The sequence below is a fragment of the Ornithodoros turicata genome, chromosome 2 (assembly GCF_037126465.1).
Source record: "Ornithodoros turicata isolate Travis chromosome 2, ASM3712646v1, whole genome shotgun sequence".
Classification (NCBI taxonomy): domain Eukaryota; kingdom Metazoa; phylum Arthropoda; class Arachnida; order Ixodida; family Argasidae; genus Ornithodoros; species Ornithodoros turicata.
This window is the reverse complement of record NC_088202.1, coordinates 51,162,286-51,183,238: the sequence shown is the minus strand read 5'-3', so window position 1 is coordinate 51,183,238 and position 20,953 is coordinate 51,162,286. Positions and strand designations below refer to the sequence as shown.

At 47.4% G+C, this 20,953-nt stretch overlaps 1 protein-coding gene across 1 annotated transcript; it reads right to left on the bottom strand.

The window, feature by feature from the left end:
* Nucleotides 1-674: 674 nt before the first annotated feature.
* On the bottom strand, nt 675-20,940 carry LOC135385392 (uncharacterized). The gene is made up of 6 exons (XM_064614679.1): nt 20,813-20,940; nt 17,437-17,547; nt 12,398-12,576; nt 9,978-10,036; nt 5,417-5,482; nt 675-1,114 (listed from the first exon to the last, which is right to left on the bottom strand). Exons 2-6 carry the CDS (start codon nt 17,536-17,538, stop codon nt 789-791), a joined length of 732 nt encoding a protein of 243 aa, XP_064470749.1. The 5' UTR covers nt 17,539-17,547; nt 20,813-20,940; the 3' UTR covers nt 675-788.
* Between the last annotated feature and the right edge of the window lie 13 nt (nt 20,941-20,953).

Below are 20,953 nucleotides of genomic sequence, written 5' to 3'. Positions count from 1 at the left end.
GTCCTGGACTAAGTTCACAGAGAACTGTAACGACACTTGCATTTACGGCATCTAAAGAAAACACCCAATACAGCGCAGTCGGCGCAGGAATTCGTATCTGGATCACCTCCCGGGCTTGGCGTTAAAGGCGTTCCTCTTAGGCACTAAGGCACTTGAGGTAGTACCTTCATGCGTACACCATAAAATATATGAATAAGGCAAAAACACCGTGAGGTAAACTTTGCTTCCAGCACGGTGTGTAGGAGGTTTCCGGCACACGTTAAAGAAGCCCATATGGTCAAAATTAACCTGAGTCCATATATCTACTCCCAGATATTACGTCCACTCGGCAGGAGGGCGATGGCGCATGCGAGTTGGTACAGCTCCCATGAACCTTAATAATAACACTGGAAAAAATTTGGCCTCATTTCCGAGCGTTATAACAGCCACCCTTGGGGCACCGAGGGAATGTTAAGTAAACATAATCCTTGCGTTAAACTCACAGAATAATTTGTTCAAGTAAAATTTCCTCATGGGCCCAGGGGTTGCTGTGACCGCGCTCGGGAGCGAGACATATTTTTTCCAGTGGTGTTATTAAAGTTGACAGGAGCTGTACCTGACGGAAAAGAAGGCAAAACCCAAGACAAGGACGGGAGGATTTAAGGTTGAAAGCACACACAATCTCAATCCACAAATCGACAATACGGGCTTTTTATTTCCTCGCCTGAACATATGCGGGGCTCATTCCCCGGGCATTTTTCACAGTTCGGTCCCTAACGCGGGGGTGGTAGCGGGTTCGGATACTATGACTATTTTGGGCCTTCGAAGTCGAGCATCAGCACCCCACGTTTACGTTTCAATACATGCTTCGGAATAACAAACCTTTGTTGGGCTTTGCGGAAGTTCTTGAACTTTCTCCGAAATCTTCTCGACACTCGCGCTTTTAGCCACTTATAACCTGCGCGACGATTCGTTTTCCTTCTTGGCTGTTTGTTAGGAAACGAGGGAGTGTACATAGCCTCCATTTGTGTCTTCTCGCCGAGGCTGCCGTAGAACTCAAGTGCATTTGAGCATGTCATGTCTGTGTCGTATATCTCGAAGCGTGTGTTACGATTCGATTCATCGTCTGTGAAGTCTGTGAAGGAGAGTCAAAGGTAATGCATATTACGGATATTGGTAATGTAATACTAATAAGAGGTTCTAAACTACGAGATGACACAGCTTTATGATCATGATAGCTCTCTGGGTACTCCAGCAGTTCGATACGCTGGAAACTAACGTTATCTCTTTTTTCGATGTTGTGCTTGCCGCTGTGCGTTGTACATGACATTTAAAATGCGTCGTGACCTCATAGGCAAAAAAAATAAAAAATAAAAAGAAGCAGTGTTCCTGCGTATAGCCAATAGTCATGGTATGCTCCAGTGTCAGGTCAAGACTGTTTCTGTATCTTTAGGGGTGTTAACCAGGTCACTCTTGCTTATGGCTCCGAGGCGTCCCCACGGGGGGGGGGGGGGGGGGGGGGGGATGTCGTGTACTCGTTTGAGTGCATGTGAGCACGAGATGTGCCTGCACCGTTCTGGCATTCAGGCATAACATATCATACATAATCGAAGAGCTACACGAAAGGCGAGGTTATTGTTCATTAGCTAGAAAGAAATAGTAAAGCATTATCGTAGCTTGTTAACAAAACTTGAGTGACAGCGCGTGACTCAACAATACCGTGGCCTGTCCGGCACACGTTCCATACACCAAGTTTGCACCCAGTTGCCAAGATATATACAGTCGTGCCTCGTTAGTATGGACACTTTCGTCCCCGACTAAAATCGCCCATAAAGTGAATTGTCCATATTATCGAATACGGAGGAAATAACAAAAACAATGCTGAAGCTTTACTGAAAAACTTCGCGAATTAGTGTCTGCCCCCCCCCCCCCTTGAAGGTATACTTCGTTGCACATTAGCAAAACGTCGGCCACACGTGGGGCCTGTTGCTCACTGTCCTCAAAGAATTCAAGAGCCATAGCAGACGTGACTGTTGGCTTGACGTTGTTGAAGTCGTCCATGCCAGAGCCTGCCAACTTGCCTTGGCAACTGTGCAGCATCTGTTCTCGTGAGCTGCCGAGCCTCTGCACTAAGTTTAACTAAAGGCACAACTCCTTGCACGAGCAATCGCCCGTGGGTGGCGTTCGGAACAGTTCTGACGTCAGACAGGATTTTTCAGGCTATTCATGTCCACAAATATCCCCCTTTCCTCTTATAGTTGATGTGGACGGTGGTGAAGGAGAGGGTGTAGCTCCCTACGCAACGGAACATCCTTCTTTCAAAAGCTATCCTCCCGAATGTGAGGAGAGGCTTGCCCTCCATACCGGTACATCATAAAAAGACAAATATACAAGGGCTAGATATGGTTTGTACCTTGCTGAACCGTCCATTGGCCATAATTCGAGTCGTCCATATTAACGGGACACATACCAACGAGGCACGACTGTACACTCATGTCTCGCTTACCTGGAAAACTCGTTGTCCGGACTCACACACAGCAACGAACGTGCTACCATTGAATTTTGTCTCAGTCTTCCGGAATTTGTTATTAGTATTCCGACGGCAAGTACGGCGACCAATCTTTCAGGACCTAGGTCGTTCTGATTCGCTTATCACGGAAAAGTGTCAACGTCCTCTGTCGCTGGCATATGCTCTCTTCCTATTATTCCGGGAAAGGGTCACATCTCACCGGACATTCTGTACTGTTTGAATCATCTTTCTTCAGAGGTCACTCCCTTTTGGTGTGTGCGGGCACACGGTAGAGATGGTACGGTTAGCGGAAGAGGTGCCCTGTATCCACAGGGCGCAAGAAAGACACATGTGACACATGTCCAGGCCATCCGAAAGCATAGGCTGTCTTTTGGCTTATGGACACCGTGCGCTAGAGTTTTCTATCGACGGCAGCGGCCCCTCGAGGGGAAACGCGGCGTAATGCCCTGGTACCAGAAAGCAGCGCCTAGCAGTGCTGTGCTAGTTTCGCCGTTCGAAAAGAGCGATTAATTTGAAGCTCCTTGCATAGAAAGTCAATGGAGAAGATAAAATGAAAACCAATCTCATGTGGTAATCTGCCACGACAACCAAGTTAGTGTGAAAGAGAGGCAACTTGTCGTAAAGTTGTCGTCCTTCTCGCTGTATCGTCCCGCCGGTTCCACCGGTCACATATTTGAGAGACCGCTTTCAAAGCAATCCATCCAACTTCCTGCTCAATCTGTTGTTTCTAACTAAGAACTCATTCCTTGCATTTAGTACATTTGTCAGTGACCAGTTGAGCATCACGATACGGACTTATAGCACAGCAGCTGGCGTGAAAAAGTTGCGAAATACACCAATGAATGACCAATGAACATAGTGGAGCTTGGCTAAAATTAATGTCTGCTATATGTCGTACAGTATTTACTCGGACTCTAATTTTGCGGCGTGTCGCCGAAGACTGGCTTTTGGACCAGGTCTTCTTTCAGTATACAGCTTGCATGCGAACACAGGGGAATATGGGAATTATTTGTCCTCTCCGAGCTGCGTTTCGCAACCCGCCATCATTTTATGTAGGTGGATTCTGTCCCTATGATCTTATTATCGTTGCCAAATCTTGAGATCTAGGACTACAAGTGGTTCTTTGCTCCTTCCTATTCGTCCACGCACACACTCGCACACACAAAAGCAATCACGCGTTTGTCGAACAGCAGTTGTCTGTTTCTTCTTAACTCTTGTCGATTTTTGTTTTACTTTTTAGCATAGTTTATGTCGTGTTTTTCTTTTGCATGATATTGCTGGCTGCTTCTGTGTTGCAATTTGCGACAATGTGTCTGATGTGCACCTATACTAAGGCCGCTGTGGCCGTTCTTTAGCACTAATAAAATATTATTATCATTACATATCCGGTTTCCAACAAAAAAAACACTCCTTATTTATATCCTGAAACAATCTTGATTGACTGATTGATTTTTATTACTATGACCGTGGGTCCAATGCACGCACAAAGGGCTAAAAGGGCGTCCCTTGCCTTGAGCGATGCAAGATTGGGAACAAGTTGACTAAGAAACTCATCCTCACAGACGAAAACTTTTTTTACGCTGTCTTTATAATGTATATTCCAATTCGTTGTTGACTGTATTATTCTTACGAATTCTTCAGCGATTTCCGTCCTCATAGCGCAGGTACACTAGATGTAGCTAGTCTCCGCTGTGTAGTCAGTAATTGGTAGTCCCTTCCGGATAAATATGCAATTCACGCAGATACAGGACACAAATACTACACGCTTGTCTGCGCTACACACTGTGTCACACATTGTGCATAGACACGTAATGTTCCACGGGCATAAAGCTTCACCCTCGCATACATTTTACGTGTTTCGTATTGCAGAGCAGATGGCCTTTCTACAAACCACTTCCACACTTGTAGTCTCACGGGTTAATGAGGCCAAAGCCCCGAAGCTGACATATAAAATTCGGGAAACCACCCGGAAGCACCAAAGCTACACACGCGAAGGCGCCGATGCGGCGTCAGTACCACACAGTTACGCTCGAAATCGCCACGGGTGGCGCTGTCGCTCAAGCGACCGCAGCGTCCTCCAGCTAGTGCACGGTGCCCATACTAAAAACATTTACAAGAAGAACCAAAACATGTGCGCGGGACCAATTTTCTGAGACATTATCCTTCTTCGAACAGCAGGGTAACGCAGCGGGTACCGTGCCTGTGACTAAAATTGTGTCACACGCGTGCCTACTAATTTCAGCCAGCACACTTCGCATGAATTTTTCAAGTAACGATCTTTTCCTTGTTTCCTTTTCTGGAGCTATAAAGAAGTCTCCAAAATTTTTCCGGGTTTCTTGGGTAGTTTACCTGGTTCGGCTATCCGGAAATTCGTTATCCGGACGGAATGGGACGACGTGAGAGGTGTCCGGATGACCGAGACATGACTGTAATCAACAGATGGTGTGCAGTACCACTTGCTATGTGCGACACATCTGTGCGCAATCTACAGTTTGTGGTGGTGTCCCGTATTTCTCCCATTACATTGCGCACACGTTGCTACAGATGTCTCTGCAATCTATAACCCGTGGCGGAACGATCCCATGTCGGCCATGTCGGCCATGTAGACGTGTGTGCCACACAGGGCCACCAATCGGGTGGGGTACTTGGGTGTTATATCTCCTGCCTGCTGGCCTCCCCTCGGAGCCGGTCTTGGTATAGCTATCTTGTGCGCTACACCGTCGATAGGAGATCCTTCCGCCACGAGCAGGAGGTGGCAGAGAAGAGAAGTCCGCAATCAAATGGGAGAAATCCGCATTGCAATTACATTGCTTGCTACTTTGAATTGTATTTCAGAACAAAGAGAAGAAGATAAAATCTAAGAGCAATAATCGGATGGGGGCCAAAGAGTTGTAACGAAACACCTACATATTTTGAAGACGTACACTTTGTCTTTGTAAGGAGGTTCCGCGAGGCAAAACCTAAACGTGTCGTCTGAAAAGACAAAAAGAGAACGAAAATTAACGTAACGTGAATATTCAGTTGAGTTTGTAGCACACCCAGAAAACTAGTCTTTATTCAACCTATGTGGACGTGTGTCGTAGGGCGCTTCCGAATTATGGATCGTCCGTGGCGCTTGCGAACGCGCACACTTCTTCAGTGCCACCAGCTAGCGCCACTACACTCCTCCCTATCAAGTGGAGCCATATCGCTATGGCGCATGGTTATCTCAAGCGGGGTATATTTGAAATTGAGCTGCATGCGGTTGAACGTTCTCGTTGGCTCGTGGCAGCAGCCGTTGTTGTGGACCCAGCTCCATGTTCCCAGTCAAGCTCAGGTAGTCGTATCTGTAGATTGTCAGCATGCACCTTGTGTTGCCTCATGTTCTCCCTTACCACTTCAAGGTGTCACAGCTCCCAAACAACGTACGGTGGTAAACCTTTAAGCCAATCGTTCTTGCGAGATTTGCCTTTCACCCAAACGTGTTCCTGAGCAGCAAAAGCTATGTATCCCTTGCAACGGAATCCTAATTGGGTTTCTGTGGAAGCCGTCGCTGCCGCCGAGGCAGCGGTTTTCCTCATTCGGCGATTTTCCCTGTTACTTTCCAAGCGGTTTTAGTTTCCGTTCTAGTTTCAGTCCCTTATGCTACCGGAAAGAAACATTTCGTTCAGTCGGAAAGATGTTCCTATCCTCCACGATTACCCATGTGGTTGTGAAGTTAGTATTGAATGGAAAGTAAGCGCGAATAGAACAACGGTAATGGAAGCGAAGGTGTTTATGAAGGAAAATATTTGCATCCAAGAGTCAAATATTATCGACGACGTTCCCATGTGAAATTATGATTTTAAAAGTAACGATATGCGCAAGTTGAACAGATTGAACAGACGCAAGTGGCGATTCCGCGACGCTTTCACATCATTATGATATGATTAGTTGGTCACGTGCCCGAACGCATCGTTGAGTGGACTGGGAGGTACCCGGGTTCGAATCCTGGTGCCGGCTGTGCTGTCTGGGGTTTTTCCTGGGTTTTCGTCAGACGCTTACAGACATATGTCGGCACAGTTCACTTAGAAGTCGGCCCAGGACGCACATTCTCCCAGGGCGTCAGTCGTGACGTTGCCCATCTTTGTGAGACCGACAACGGCGAGCCCTCTCACCAGCACCACCACCCACCACATAAGATGCCCGCCCAAGCGTTGCCGACTACGGGTTCAACCCACCAAAATCATACCTTCGGTAGTGCGTTTGGGAGAGAGAAGCGATGGAGAAATCCTCCTTCCCCCCCCCCCCCCATGTAAAGTTCTCAGAGAATCCCTCCAGAGCTACTTTTCTGGCTACGCTCCTAACCACCACCCCACCCAAGTATGCAATTTGGTACCGCGGTGCAGTGCGCCTTGTGAACATATTAAATGTCAATATAGTCAGAGTAGTCCAAACAAGGGCTTTTCACATCTGTAGATGCCAAGGACAACCAAATGGCAGCGTTCTACGTAGCGCTGTTACTAGTAGCGGCGCTTCGGTATCCGTTACTTTTTTTGGTAGCGATTGGTAGCAGAGATCAGGCTACTTTTTTAAATTGGTAACGAAAGACCTACTTCCGTTACAAATTTGCGGTAGCGCAATCTTAGAGCGCTACCCCTACCGCTGCTATCATTAACGACCTAATCAAGCCTCCACTCTGCCTACCTTCAAACAAGCTGCCCAATATCACGGCCCATCCTACGAAGACCGTGCAAAAAGCCCGAAAGGAGGGCACAGAGGCCGTTATTTTGTAAAGAGGCTGTGCCCTCCACCGATTAGGTGGTGGTGGTGGTGGTGATAGGGCTTGCCGTTGTCGGCCTCACGTGTGTGGGCGATTAGACGTCAAAGAGCCCAACGTGCTGGAGCGTCCAACCAGCAGGAGGATCCAACGTTGGATCCTTCCGCTCGTTGTATACTTTAACACGTTAAAACTTCCAGCACGTTTGGACCCTCCTGGTCGTTGTATACTTTAACACGATGGATCTTTCAGCACGTTCGGATCCTTTAGCTTTTTGGAAACTTCTTCACGCGTTCCCCTATACTTTGCGGGAAAGATTAATACCGCAGTAACCAGATGGCCGAAAAACATTGCGCGCGTGCAGTTGGGGACTATACTATGCATCCGTGGTATGCACATCACTGCGAACGGAAAGCGAAATCAAAATGAACGGTAACATTCGTGTGTGTTATTCATACCTTGCTGAATGTCATTAAATTACTGTCAGTGCAACGAATGCCATTGCGCGGTCATTACGGCCAGCCAGCCTCATGGCCACGATATGTTTATATTCCTTTTAATGCAACTACTTTTAACTGCTCCATCACGTCATAGCTTTTTGCGCACTATGTTCTTTGTTGTGCCCCCAACCCCCCCACCCCCAACCCCCAACTGAGGCTCTTTCTCTCACTTTACTTCTATGTAGGGTACGTTAGAAGTGTTGTGGCATCATTTTGTGTTACTGTTGGGCCAAATCGCTATGCAGTACATACAGTGCTTTTATTTATTTCGACATAGTGTGCATTTATTTCGACAATAAACAAAATAGCGCGGAAAGGGACAACACTACGGCTGGGACGGGAAGATTCCTATTGAGGCTATACGATCCAGGTATCTCAGAACATCACTGAAATTTGTTTGGTAGTTCTCCAGGCACGGCCTGGCACCAACGATGTTTATCTCATGAGGGACGAAACCTGTAATTAAATTTTGTTACGTTATGTCGGAGCTCTCTACTTCACCATTTATTATTGTTGTTATCTATCATTGATCCTTCGTCTCGCATTGTATCCTTCCTCCCGTTGGATCCATGTTCCCGTTGGATCTTCCGTCTCTGCTTTGACCCATCTTCACGTCGGATACTTGTTCACGGTGTCACGTGACCCGATTGGATCCCTCTTCTCGTTGGGCCCATACGCTCGTTGGACCTTCGAGTCACAAGCGCCCTCCATCTACGTGTTCCCTATTTGGGATTAACCTTCTTGGAGATTGGATCACCACCCCCGCCTCTGGGTGGTTTACACAGATTCGCGGGCAGCGCTGCAGTGCATAGACAACATGGGCATCCGTGGCTCCTTGGCTCCGGTGGTAGTGAACATCCTAACGACACTCAAGGTTTTAGAAGACAGGGGCCACCGGCTCACCCTCCAATGGGTCCCTAGCCACATTGGAATAAGAGGCAATGAGGTAGCGGATCGGGCAGCTGCTGCAGCTCACCATCGCCGCTCAGCAGTCTCCATCATCCTTTCGAATGGAGATAGGCGCTCCCTCTTGTCCGCTTTGACGTCGCCCTGGGCCCATCAGGAATGGTGTCATGACATCACCCGGTGGTCGCTTCTGTATGCTGTTGACCCAACGCTTTCATTTGACATGCCAAGCGGTTTCCCTCGCCTCTTTACGTCTCTAGTGTGTCGTTTACGACTTAGCGTCGCATTCACCCCTGCACTCCGGTATAGGCTGGGCCACAGCACCACGGCGCTGTGTACAACTTGTGGTTTACCGGCAACAATCCGACACATTCTCGAAGACTGCAGCCAGTACGTACGCGAGCGACGGGCCTTTAAATCTCAACTTGAAATGCTGGATCAGAGGCCATTCAACATCTGCAAAGTTCTCGGCCCATGGAGTAACCCTGGACACCAGTGCCGTGCACTTGGCGCTCTTCTTTCCTTTCTGAGGGCCACCGGCCTCCTTCACGAACTGTAGGGATTTCCTTCCCTCGTCATCCTTTCATGTGAACCTTTGGAATGGGGTAGGGTCCTGCACTCAACGCAGGGAAACATCCCACATCATCATCATCCATTCATCTATGTTGTTGTTGTTGGAGATTCCGTGTATGGTTGGAGTTGTCCGCAAACTGCGGTCATTCGTACTGCATTGTAGAGCCGTCCCCGCTAGCTATGAGTCGTCCTAGCTAACGTCCAATTTATAAAGCACATCAAGGTACGTTTGCTAACTTCTCATTCCGGGCAAGCTCAGTTCTTTTTGTAACAAAGCTGAAGCAATTTTAGCGGTAGGCTTGCTTTATGTTTTATTTGCTTTAGGGGAAGAGAAAAAGATACGCCGGATATCGACCAAAGCGGCCTTTAGTAAATTTGTAAAAATGGCTTTCCAAATTATAGCTTTGGGGAGACCTACGTGTCACCTCCAAAAACTGTTATGCGTTGTTTTTCCTCTTAGCGAATTCGTTACTAGGTACAGGTACTTATTTTTCATTCCTAACAAGTAGCGCATGCAGTATCGCGTTACTTTTTACGGGTAACGGTAGCGGTATTCCGATACTTTTAGAAACGTGTAACGATATCGGGATTTCGTTACTTTTTGCTCAGGTAGCGCGTATCGGTATTACGCTACCTTTTTCGGGCAGCGGGTACAACAGTGCCAAATGGAGGCGCGAAGAGCACGGCCCTGTGCGCATACGTCACGCACACTGGAAGAAATGCTGGTGGGAACCATTCGAATTTTACTCACTTCTGCCGACAAGTGAGCCACTGTTTGTCGTGTTGTCGTACCTTGTTGGCACATCTACACTGTTAAGAAAGAACGAATCCAGCATTTAACCTTGAGTCACCCAACAAGACAAAGAAAACGCAGGAAAGGCATTGCAATGTGTTCCATAGAGACGAGCATGAGATAGAAGCAAGACGGAAACACAAAGGCAACTGGAATCCTGGCACTCTGGCAAGGCTTGACCTAGCCATGAATTTTTTTACCTAGCCATGAACAGCGTTTCGTTTTTATCGTTTACAAAGATTTTATAAAAATATATGAGCGGCAGAATTGACGTCGGGTTTGCCGTTGAGTTATACGGCCTGGTAGACATCCTCTCGAGGATAGTATGCAGCCACAAAATGACCAATTACCTAAACAACAACAACAATTATATTCTGACGATGAAGTGGGGAGGTTTTCCACCTAAAATTCATTAATTAGCTTTTTCATCAATTACCTCTTTCATTAGGGAATTTCGTGCAAAATTCAGATGTCAAAATAGGAGACCATCCTCTCTGAAAGCCATTCTATATTTTAAAAATCCGGAAACGAGTGCGTGTTGTGAAATATCTGTCGCGGAATTTCGCTATGCAAATACGCCGAAACCAAAACAGCGCACCTCAGGAGCGCAAATACCTTCGCCGACGAAGGCTTATCTCGGCCAGAAAGCGCTTGGTCTGGCCCGCAGAACAGCCGCTATTCCAATCACCTCCATCGCTCCAAAGCACGTGTTCTTCTAACGTGGAACGAGCGTTGTGCCCCGTGCGCAACACACGCCCCCGGCCGGCGCGGTTTCGGTTCGTTTGTATATCAAACGGGATTTTTCAGGATTTTTTTTCAAATGGAGTGGCTTTCAACGAGTATTGTCTCCCATTTATGAATTTTAGGTAATTAGTCTTCATGTATAGTTACATACACTCTTCGAGAGGATGTCCGCCTGGTCGTATAACTCAACCACAAAAACGACATCTATGCTGCTCTCATAGCTTGTTTATACGAAATCTGTAAATGATTAAAAAAAAGCGTGCTGTATAGCTACATACAAGGTACACGGCTCCGAAATCCTATAGCTAGAAACAACATTTCGTTCTCAATAGCTTCGTACGTTTACAGTAAAAGTGTTAGATTTTCTGAACTACTTTCACAACTCGTCCTCGCAAAAACAAGGGAAGCTCTTCTAATATGAATCATTGTTGTGGCAATGACATTCATTTCTGTGAATGTCGATATCGCAAGCGCTCGATCTTACTGCACAGCTCCCTGCTCACTACACACACAACAAGCGTATACACTGTTAAACCTTATTCACGCTTTTCTTAGAATTACACAACTACAGTGTATTCCATTCTATACACCCTTATTACACCTTCCGTAAAAGAAATAAAAATAAAAACGACCTCTCTGCATGTGGGATGTTACACCCCTGTCACATGGGTAGTCTTCAATTATCATTCAGACCAATGGTCGCTGAACATGCGCGTAGCGCCACGAAGCCTGTAACGTGTCAACCTATCAGGGAAGATTAGATCAATGCCCTTTGAGAAGTTAACGCGTAACACACTTGTTGGCGCCGCGCTGATGCCCAAAGGCAGTTTCTTTCCGTTCATGTGACAGGGGTATTACGTGGCCTTGTGTATTACGGCCTTCTATTATCAGTGACCTTTTGTACAAAGTCTGCTTGAGCATTGGTGTAGAAATGGTGTAAGAAGCGATATATTATTTCTATAATATCGTGAAGGATGTATTTACACGTTTGCACCGGAGGGAGCACATAGTGGGCTAGTAGACGTCTAATATGACCTGATCTGCACAACATTTAGACATCTATTACAGATTTCCTGCAAGGTGGCTAATGAACATATCTATATTGATGTCTATTGCGACGTTTAATAGAGAACTAAAGTGTGTCAAAATCGCACATCGAATGTCGTTGCGTGGCCATTGACGGACAAGCGCAATATTTTCAGGTCCGCAACGCTAATTAAGTTACAATGAGACTTACATAATATCGAAAGTAATCCTGGAAGTAATTAATTACAGAGAATCTAGTTACAGTATTTGTGTTACTCGTAATTAATTACTTTATAGGTCACAAAAAAGCTCATCAATCTATAATGATCCTAGCATTGCTGAACACAGATTCTCGAGGGGTGTGCTCTTGTCTGGGGATGCTGATGTGCACGGGGTCAGTTAGAACACTCCTACGTTGGACCCAAAAATATGTTAAAGAGAATCGAGACCCTTTCGGGATGCAGTAGTCAAGAGCTGTTGATACACCCCCCAAAAAGGAGCCAGTAATGCGCCAGTGGCCAGCCACAAAAAGCTGCTTTAACATTTAACAGACGCTTGCTTGCAGGCCGCTGCCCTGCGTACGACACATGGTCAATCAATGCAGTTACCATTTAACTTCTTGTGGTGCAGATTTTGTCGCGTAGCATAACTTGCCATCGGACGCCAAGTCCCCTGAAGGGTAGGCAGCACCTGTCCAATAGACGCTGACTTTGACTGCCTCTGCAGACTCCAAGAGCGTTCCGTTGCGGTAGCACAGCTTCATAAGCACCGGTGTTTCCTTTATGTCCTAGAGTACAGCATGAGATGAAAACTGAACCTGCTCTTGCGCTGTTGTAGAATAACAAACTTGATTTAAAAAGTGTACATTGGACAGGAAAGTAAATGATCTACTATGCTCAATCTTTTATTGCCAATTCATCGCAGATATCGTTTCACCATTCGCAATTAACCACTGGACATGCAAACGAAGGATCTTGTAGGCTCGTGGCCCGTAGTGTTGTTCCATTATAGGCTTGAATACGGTTGAGTGCGCTTGTCTTCACAAAACAGGTAGCAATAGTAATGCAACAAAGTCAAAACTGCCTGGGCGCTAGGTGTGCAACAGATGCAAATACGTATTAGATATAGTTAGGATAAACTAAAAAAGAAAGTCGTGCAAGTAGAAACGGCATGATCATTCTTGTCATCCCTGTCAAAATTGTTGCGCGAGTACGCCTTAAAGGGAGTTTCGCATTCGCCCGCGGTGCAGTCCGAAAGTATAGTGCCGTTTTATTTCTCGTTCGTCACCGACAATCACGCCGAATATCAGACCCGAATTTGTGAAGTGGTTTCTGCACAATTTGATGTAATGCATTGCAAGAGCAGAAGACGGATGTTGGGACTGTGCCGGAATTCCATCTCTGGAAATCGGAGAAGACGTCACTCGGACAATGCCAGTCAGGGAGCTCCCTTTGGCGCGGACAAGATCAACCAGAGAGCGACCTGGGGGCCTTTGGCGACCAGCGGGAGTGTGGGAGGGCGTCAGTCTGTAGCGGACAGTTATGATCGGCTTGTGGAATGTCGCTTCTGGGTTTGGCGTCGGACGTGCTTGTACAGCTGGGAGATTCACAACAGAAAGAAGACCGTTGAAAGCATCTAAATCTTATTGAGACGAGACTTTCGTTCGGAAGGCTGCACTTCTTCAGGTCTAACCTGATTACACCTGGTTAGACCCGATGAAGTGTAGCCTTCTGCAGGGAAGTCTCGTCTCACTAAGATTTAGATGCTCTCAGCCGTTTTCTTTCAGTTGTGAATCTATATAGTCGAATACTTGCACATTGCTCTTCTGCGTACTACATCCACGATGCGAGAGTGTTGAGAGTATGCCGGAATTCCCTGTCTGGAAATCGACGAAAACATCACTCGGACAGGGCCAATCAGATGGCGTTCTTTCGCACGGACGTAAAGCTTCGAAGACCGACCGGCGCGCTGTGGGACGGTGTCTGCAGATCGCGGAGTGTCTGCGGTTGGCTTGTGTAATGCCACTTCTGGGTCAGCGTCGGACGCGTTCGTAGAGCCTCGAGCGTATGGCACCGCACTCCACGCGACATGGTAGCGTCAGAGCTCACACTGCTAAGTGAAAGTTGGCGTATTTACTGAGGGTTTTTCACTTAGTATATCGCGGTGCGAACTCGAAGCAAAACAGCTAGTAGACAATTGCCGGCGCTGCGCTCCCAATCGTGTGCCTGGCTTATGTAATCTTAATGTTACTATCGCTGGGCTTCTTTAGCTGCAGAGGAAATACGACTCTTTAAACTCGTTGATTTAATATGTAAGCTGCTCTCGGAAGGAAACTTGGCCAAGTAGACCGTGAAATCGTGCAGAACATTACCGTATCGTTCTCCCACGCACGTTTTTGGATGCGATAGTCCATTTAACGACTGTCCAAAAACTAAATTTGGCAATGTGTCTTCAAACAGCATCAGCGCCTGAGTTTTACTCAAGATAAACGTAAAGCTGCTACAAAATAAAAACACATGTTATGTCCGGTATGCATACAGTGCGAGAAATGTACCAAGCAGATTGTTTGTTACTAGTACATGATGGGCTTGTCTGCAGGGGCGATAGCACACGTGATATATACACACATGTGGCATGTACAGATCTGTAAATAATACGGACAAGATAACTTGGTCACAGAGAGAAATGATATGTGCTAGCGAAAGTAGGTACGAATATGCCGTTTTCCATTACAGGATTACACAGGTACGATTACGCCGTATTCCCTTTCCGAAACATCGCTTCACAACCGACGAAGGAGGCTTACTCACTCACGGCATGGAGAGTGAGCGCATGAGAACTGTCCTGCAGGATTGTGTGGCGTTTCGAAAGGGCAGAAAGCACTTCTAGGAGCGCAGAATCTGGGTAGAGAGCATGACGCATCGCTGCCACTCCAGTCAACCATTTTGGGCAGCCATGCTTCAGTGGTCATGCTATCTCGTCTCCAGGAACGCTGTTAGCATCACTAGGGTTGGTTGATTTACGGCAATCTATTGCTAGAGCGGCCTTTCTGCCGATGTGACAGCACTGTTGACCAGGACAATGTTGGAAGCACGTAATCTTGCACTACGGCAAGCAAAGCCTTTTGCAGTTCTCCTTAGCTCTATAGATATGCTCAACCGTTCTGAATTAGTGGAGTGACAAGGAATCAATTTGTGTAATTACCCAAGAGTTTCACTTACGCAAAATCATTCAAAGTAAGGAAAAGAGGTTCGGCGCACAATGGTACCTGACGAAGCCTCGTGTGATCTATTATCATCACGATAAACAACACATATGAAGTGTACAGCGTTCGTGTTTGCCCAGTGGTAAAGCTCGAAGCTGCTTTTGTTGCATACGCTGTGTTACGACACATACCCAGGTGGTCGAAATTATCAGCAGTCCGACCCTATGCAAGCTGACAAATTGGCTGGTACCACCTTAATCTGCACTCAATTATTATTAAGCATGGCTCTATGTGGCTCTACCCTCTTGCACAACGAAAGCGTAGCTACATTTTAACAACAACTACATGAATGACGATGGGAACTATATTTTATGGTCCGTCGCTTTTTATGGCAAATTTAATCACAGTTTAAAGGGACGGTCGCATCCAGGAACCAATCTGTGAAACCGATACTAATATGTTCGGCATCTGCTGACAATCTGCCGTGCATTTTTTTTTTTTTTCATTCAAGACTCGCTTAGATATTAAATAAAGAAATTTTTAAAAATCAGTGCTGCTTCCGCAGCCGCAGAAGCACCGGTGGCGTGACGTCACAACCTAAGCGGAGGAGTGAGAGGTCGGGCGCTCAGAGATGAGAGAGGCGCCAGCCGCCGGCTCTAAAGCGAAACGCACCGCCTCCAAAATATTGTCGCCACCGGCGCGCGTACGCGGAAGATCTGTGATTGGCTGCGCTATATAAATATTTGGATGATCATTGGTTTAAAAAAACTGGCGTCAGTTTCCTACGCGCTGATTGGGCGAGAGTCATTTGACTGAGGAGCGAGCATCCGAACGCGCGAACCGCTCAACGGAAGCAGTCGAACGGAAAGAAAAACGACAGAGAGACATCGCGTCCGTCCGGCCACTCGTGTTCTCTCGGACTGCAACCGTTGTGCACGCAGACGCTAGGGGGTAGTTTGAGGGTTTTGAATGCTTTAGATTTAGATTGTGGCGAACTGCTAATGTGGGAACGGAATGGCACATCCACCTCATCATCACAACAGCGGGAAGACGAACATGACATGGAATCCCTGCACCTCCAAAGGACGCAGAAATCGTCAGAGAGGAAGTCTGCACTCTATCCGACGTACTGCAGGTGAACGGTAAGACCAGTTTGATTACTTTTTTGTGACTGAAGGAAGTAATGCAGGTTTATCACGTTAAGTGTACGTACAACATTTACGAGTCACTCGGTACGTTAGCGGCGTTTCATTGTGCAGTGCATTGCCGTAACTTGTACGTTTCTGATATGCCTTTAATCACATCATGTGTGGTTATCATTTAGGTGTGATTATCATAGGGGTAGTGTGGTTATGCTAGTTGCCCCTCATGCGCGTCGCAGCCGTTCATTCACTGTGATCTACGAACATTCGTGACAAATGCCTTGATGTTCGCAAATACGAAATCAAGATCGATTGCCTATCATAGCAGTGATTTTCGTGCAGAGTTACGGATCATCAATATATTTTTTGTTTTGTTTTAGTTCTCCCGCAGCCATCGGCAACAACGACGCACACAGCTCAGCATTGGCTTTTGAACTGCCCCGCGATGTCGAAGCACCTAAAGCTCCAGTGAAGCCTGTTACAAGACGTAAAAAGATATGTACCGTAGCTTTTTCCAGGCAGTTCCCGAGGACAAATAAAGTTGATTTGTCAAACACCATCGCTTTTTGATTGTCTGCTTTGGGACAGCATGATCGTTGCTCTACAGCAAGACAGGAAGCGCCGAAGCTGGGGGGGGGGGGGTAGGGGGGACGAGAGGAAAGACGAAAAACACGAGGAGAGACGGGAAAGCAGGTCGGTCTGCGCATGCGCACTGGGCCCCAGCTTTTTTCCCGCGCTGGCCAGCGGAGATGCTGTGAGTGGCTCCTGGGGATCACGTGGTTTGGGCGCACGCCATTTTCCCTGGACCATTGCGTAAACGGCAGCTTCCGGCGGATGGAGGCGCCGTCCAGACGCTCCGTAACTCTATGAGAAGCCCACACGGCCGCAGCATTTCTTTTCTCAAAGTCGCGCCCTCATTGGTTCTTTGGGGGGTAGCTGTCTTTTCTCTTTTTGAGAGAGAGGGAATTCCGGAAATGCTATAAACATCTTGCACTGCTCTTGTCATGTATTCCATGGAATAACAATCAATCTACGCAGCTATTTCGCATGGTATGTTCGGTACCGTTCAGTGGCCCAGGGTGAATAAAACGACACAACAGTTTCGGAATCAATTGCAATGGATACGAACGACCCTTGAATTTAATTGTTCGAAGAAAAATATGAAAATCAAAAGCCCTTCCGAAACGAGTTCCTCGTCTTGAGTATCTAAAGATAGTGACGACCAAAGGATGTGTTCGCGTGTTGTTCGCGCTTCGCGGTTAGCCTCAAGCTGTGTTGATGAGAAAGTACGAATATATACCTGGTAAAATTTTTGAAGTGGCGTGGTGTCGCCTACGCCAAGAGTAGCTGAGAGCGCTAACATGACCAGTCCCACCATCCAAACGTCGCCTCTGGAAGTCATTCCGACCAACTGCGAACAAAACTTTGGTTATCGCATGCAACGATGCGCTGTTGTAGCCAGAGGCAGATTTAGTGTGTATGTGTGGAGGTGGGGGGGGGGGGGGCGGATAGTTTGACCCCCTAAATGCTTGTTGTATTTTGTTCACTGCTCAACATACAGCAGTGTTTGTATTATGTATTGCCCACACCTTCCATGACAACACGGCGCGAGGACTATAAAAATAAATAAATATATAAATTGCTGTCGTTACATAGAGTTCCATTTGACCTAAGTAGTGTAGTAGGATGCTGTCAAAGGCAGGACCCCCCTCGCCCCCCAAGAGAAATCCTGTATCCGTCTCTGGTACTGCAATATTACCTGATTAAATATAGTCTGCCCCTGTAAACCCAGCATTTGGCGTGTCCGGCGACAATGTCCGGATTGCGGGGATACGCATAAATAAAACACGGCAGCAAACCAGCAATCACTTGCCAACAAAATCTGTGTTCATTTCGGACGACATAGGGAACTCTTCATCGTCAACCGTGTGAAGTTGAGCTCCTATGTAAGCTCTTGCTGATGGCATTAGCTCGAGAAACCCTGTGCCCTGACCGCATTCGCAAGGCTCAAAACACTGGGTTCCTCACTGCCACCCGATTCGGTGAGAGCGACAATGTTAATCACTCCGCGCAGGTCTCCTCATGCCAGTCAATGTTGACATACTCCAGAACTATGTCGCCAGCCACAGCTGTCGAGCAGCAGTTCCCACATTAGAGAAAACAGGTCAGTATACAGTTCTCATCATTCAGTGGATAATCTGCAGTGGACTGGACTGTACAATGCAATGCAATGTGCGCGATATAGTAGGTAAATGGGGAAGAGAGATTCCTCAATGCTGTTCAGCCGGCTTGACGAAATTCAGGTCGAACATTCTCTCCGACTCTAGTAGACTGGACAAATGAAGCCGCTTGGTTTCTATATTCTTCCGCGGTTCCTGAAAATTTCCAGGTACGGAAAGTGACTCCCGGATAAATGACGGCAAATTACATAGGCTAGAACTTCTCCCTATCTTTATTTTCCGGACAGCGCGGGAACCGCACAAGTGAAGCAGTGATTAACGGGCGCCGGCTGCATTAATGGTTCCTGAATCAGCACCCGGGTTTCAGTCAACAACAACAACAACATATATATTGTGATGATGAAGTGGGGAGGTTTTCGACTCAAGGGGTGGAACGCTACCCCATAGCTAGGGGGTCTAATATGAGTGGTGACAATGATGAGTGATGACGATGAGAGATGACGGGAATGATCGGAGAGGCGATGGCGATGCTGAACGTGATGGTGATGGTGCGAATGTGCGAGAGAGCTGCTGGGGTCATAATTAGTCCTTTAGGCCTGTCGCCTCGAAGAAGCCAAGCACATGACGTAAGGCCGCCCTGCAGTAGGCCGCGGTGTCCCAAGGGCCGAGGATGGTCGACAAGTTGAAGGGGCGGCAGCCAAGGGTGTCAAGCTGTGACTGCAGTGTACGCCACTCGTTGATATAGGTCCGGCAGCGGAGGAGTATGTGTTCTACGTTGGCAAGTACACCAATCTCGTTGCACATAGGGCTAGCCTCACAGCCTAGCTGGTAGCGATAGAACGGAGTGAAGGCCACATTCAGACGCAGCCTGTGGATGAGCGACTTCAGAGGACGAGGAAGCTTTGCAGGCAGCCGGTATGACCGCGTTGGGTCGACACTTCCCAAAGAGGACCTAATAGTTGGAATGTCGTGTTGCCACTGTAGGGTAGACCAGGAATCGGATAAATGCCTGAGGAGGGATCTTCTGTCTCCTCTCGAGAGTATAATGGACATAGAAGGCCGTTTTTGATGCGCAGCGGCAGCGGCATCGTCGGCCTCGTGGTTCCCAGTTATTCCGCAGTGCCCTGGAACCCACTGAAAGGCAACTGAGTGGGAGCGATTTTGTAGGGACTTCAGGGCGCACAGGATATCTATCACCACTGAGGAAAGGGAACCGCGGATGCCCATGTTTTTAATGCACAGGAGAGGTGCTTTGGAGTCGATGTAAATTACCCAGTGCCGCGGTTCACAGTCTTCCGCACATGTCAAGAATAACAAGATAGCATAAATTTCGGCGGATGTCGATGAGGTCGGCAAGACGGCGGCAGCAAAGAACAACACGTGACGTCACTGCTGGCGCATGCGCAGCGCAATTCATTTTCCTCTCCCGTAGGCCAAGTATACTAATCGACAATGTCGTCCATGTTGAAGCCGAATGTAAACGCAGAAAAGTAACGAGTAACGTGGGTAACGGGTACTGATTTTTATAACTGAATACTTTATTAGTGTGACAAAGTAACTAAGTCGTTACTTCTTTACCGGAAAAAGTAACTGGTGTAAGTAAGTAAGTACTTGTAACGAGCTACGTACTACTCTGGCACGGAGGTGTATAGGGTACATGTACGAAAGAACATCCTGCTGTGGACTACAGTCGACAGGGCGAACCATGCTCGTAGGGATAGGCGAGCTGAAAAGCATCATATCTGCAGGTGATTCATTTCTTTCTTTCTTTTTTTTTTCAAGAAGAGCGACGTTGCGGAGTGGACTCTCTTTGGTCAAACGATTTGTTCAATCACCGCAGGAGATTGTTTGGGGAGACTAATCCGAGGCCTCTCCGCGTTGACGCGCTTTCTGGGAAGGAGAGTGAGAGCGAGCCCAACCCCAAATTACGGTTCATCTCGCTCATAAATCACGAAGAGCGCAACGTATGAACCCCGTTCCTTTTGTGTTGGTGTTAAGGTAACGGCACCTTTCATTCCGGTATGCTAAATCCTTACATTTATAGTGTCGCTTTAATGCGACTCGCGACCTTCATATTTAGTTATCGATCTTGCTTTTCATGTGTGCATCGCGAAGCAACTGCGGCTATGAGCGGCGTACAGATGTGGGCAGATGGAGAGAGGACAGCACGAAGGAATAGGGGACAGGAGGTGCTGGCATGCGTCCTGGACCGACTTCAGGGGGAACTGTACCGAAATTCGTCTGTAAAGTCTTCGGAAAACCCAGGGAAAACCTCAGATAGCAAAGCCGGTGGTAAACCCACTACCTCCCAGTCTTCAGCACGACTTTGGCTACCACCAACTAGCGGGACGCCTTAATCCGCTAGGCCGTTAGTTATTGATCTGGACTGTGTTGAATTTAGGCGGGTAGACCGATGCCCACTTAAGTGCGGCCAACAACGGCAAGCTATATACTTCGACCCCCCCCCCCTCCTATAAACCGGTACATCGCGCTTACCTCTTCGATGTTCCGCTTCAGAAAGAGATAATCTTTCACTTTCGGGTCGTAGGCCTCATCTGGGGAGTTACTCCATTATGACGAAAGCAACTCGTTTGAAGAGCAATGCATTCCGTCTCAATACGTTCCGTCTTATACCAC

Coding starts and splice junctions, on each gene's coding strand:
- LOC135385392 (XM_064614679.1), bottom strand. CDS start 17,538: ATGACTTCCAGAGGCGACGTTTGGATGGTGGGACTGGTCATGTTAGCG. Junction 10,037..12,397: donor GCACCACAAGAAGTTAAATG/GTAACTGCATTG, acceptor CTTTCTTAACAG/TGTAGATGTGCCAACAAGGT. Junction 5,483..9,977: donor TGGCTCACTTGTCGGCAGAA/GTGAGTAAAATT, acceptor TTGTCTTTTCAG/ACGACACGTTTAGGTTTTGC.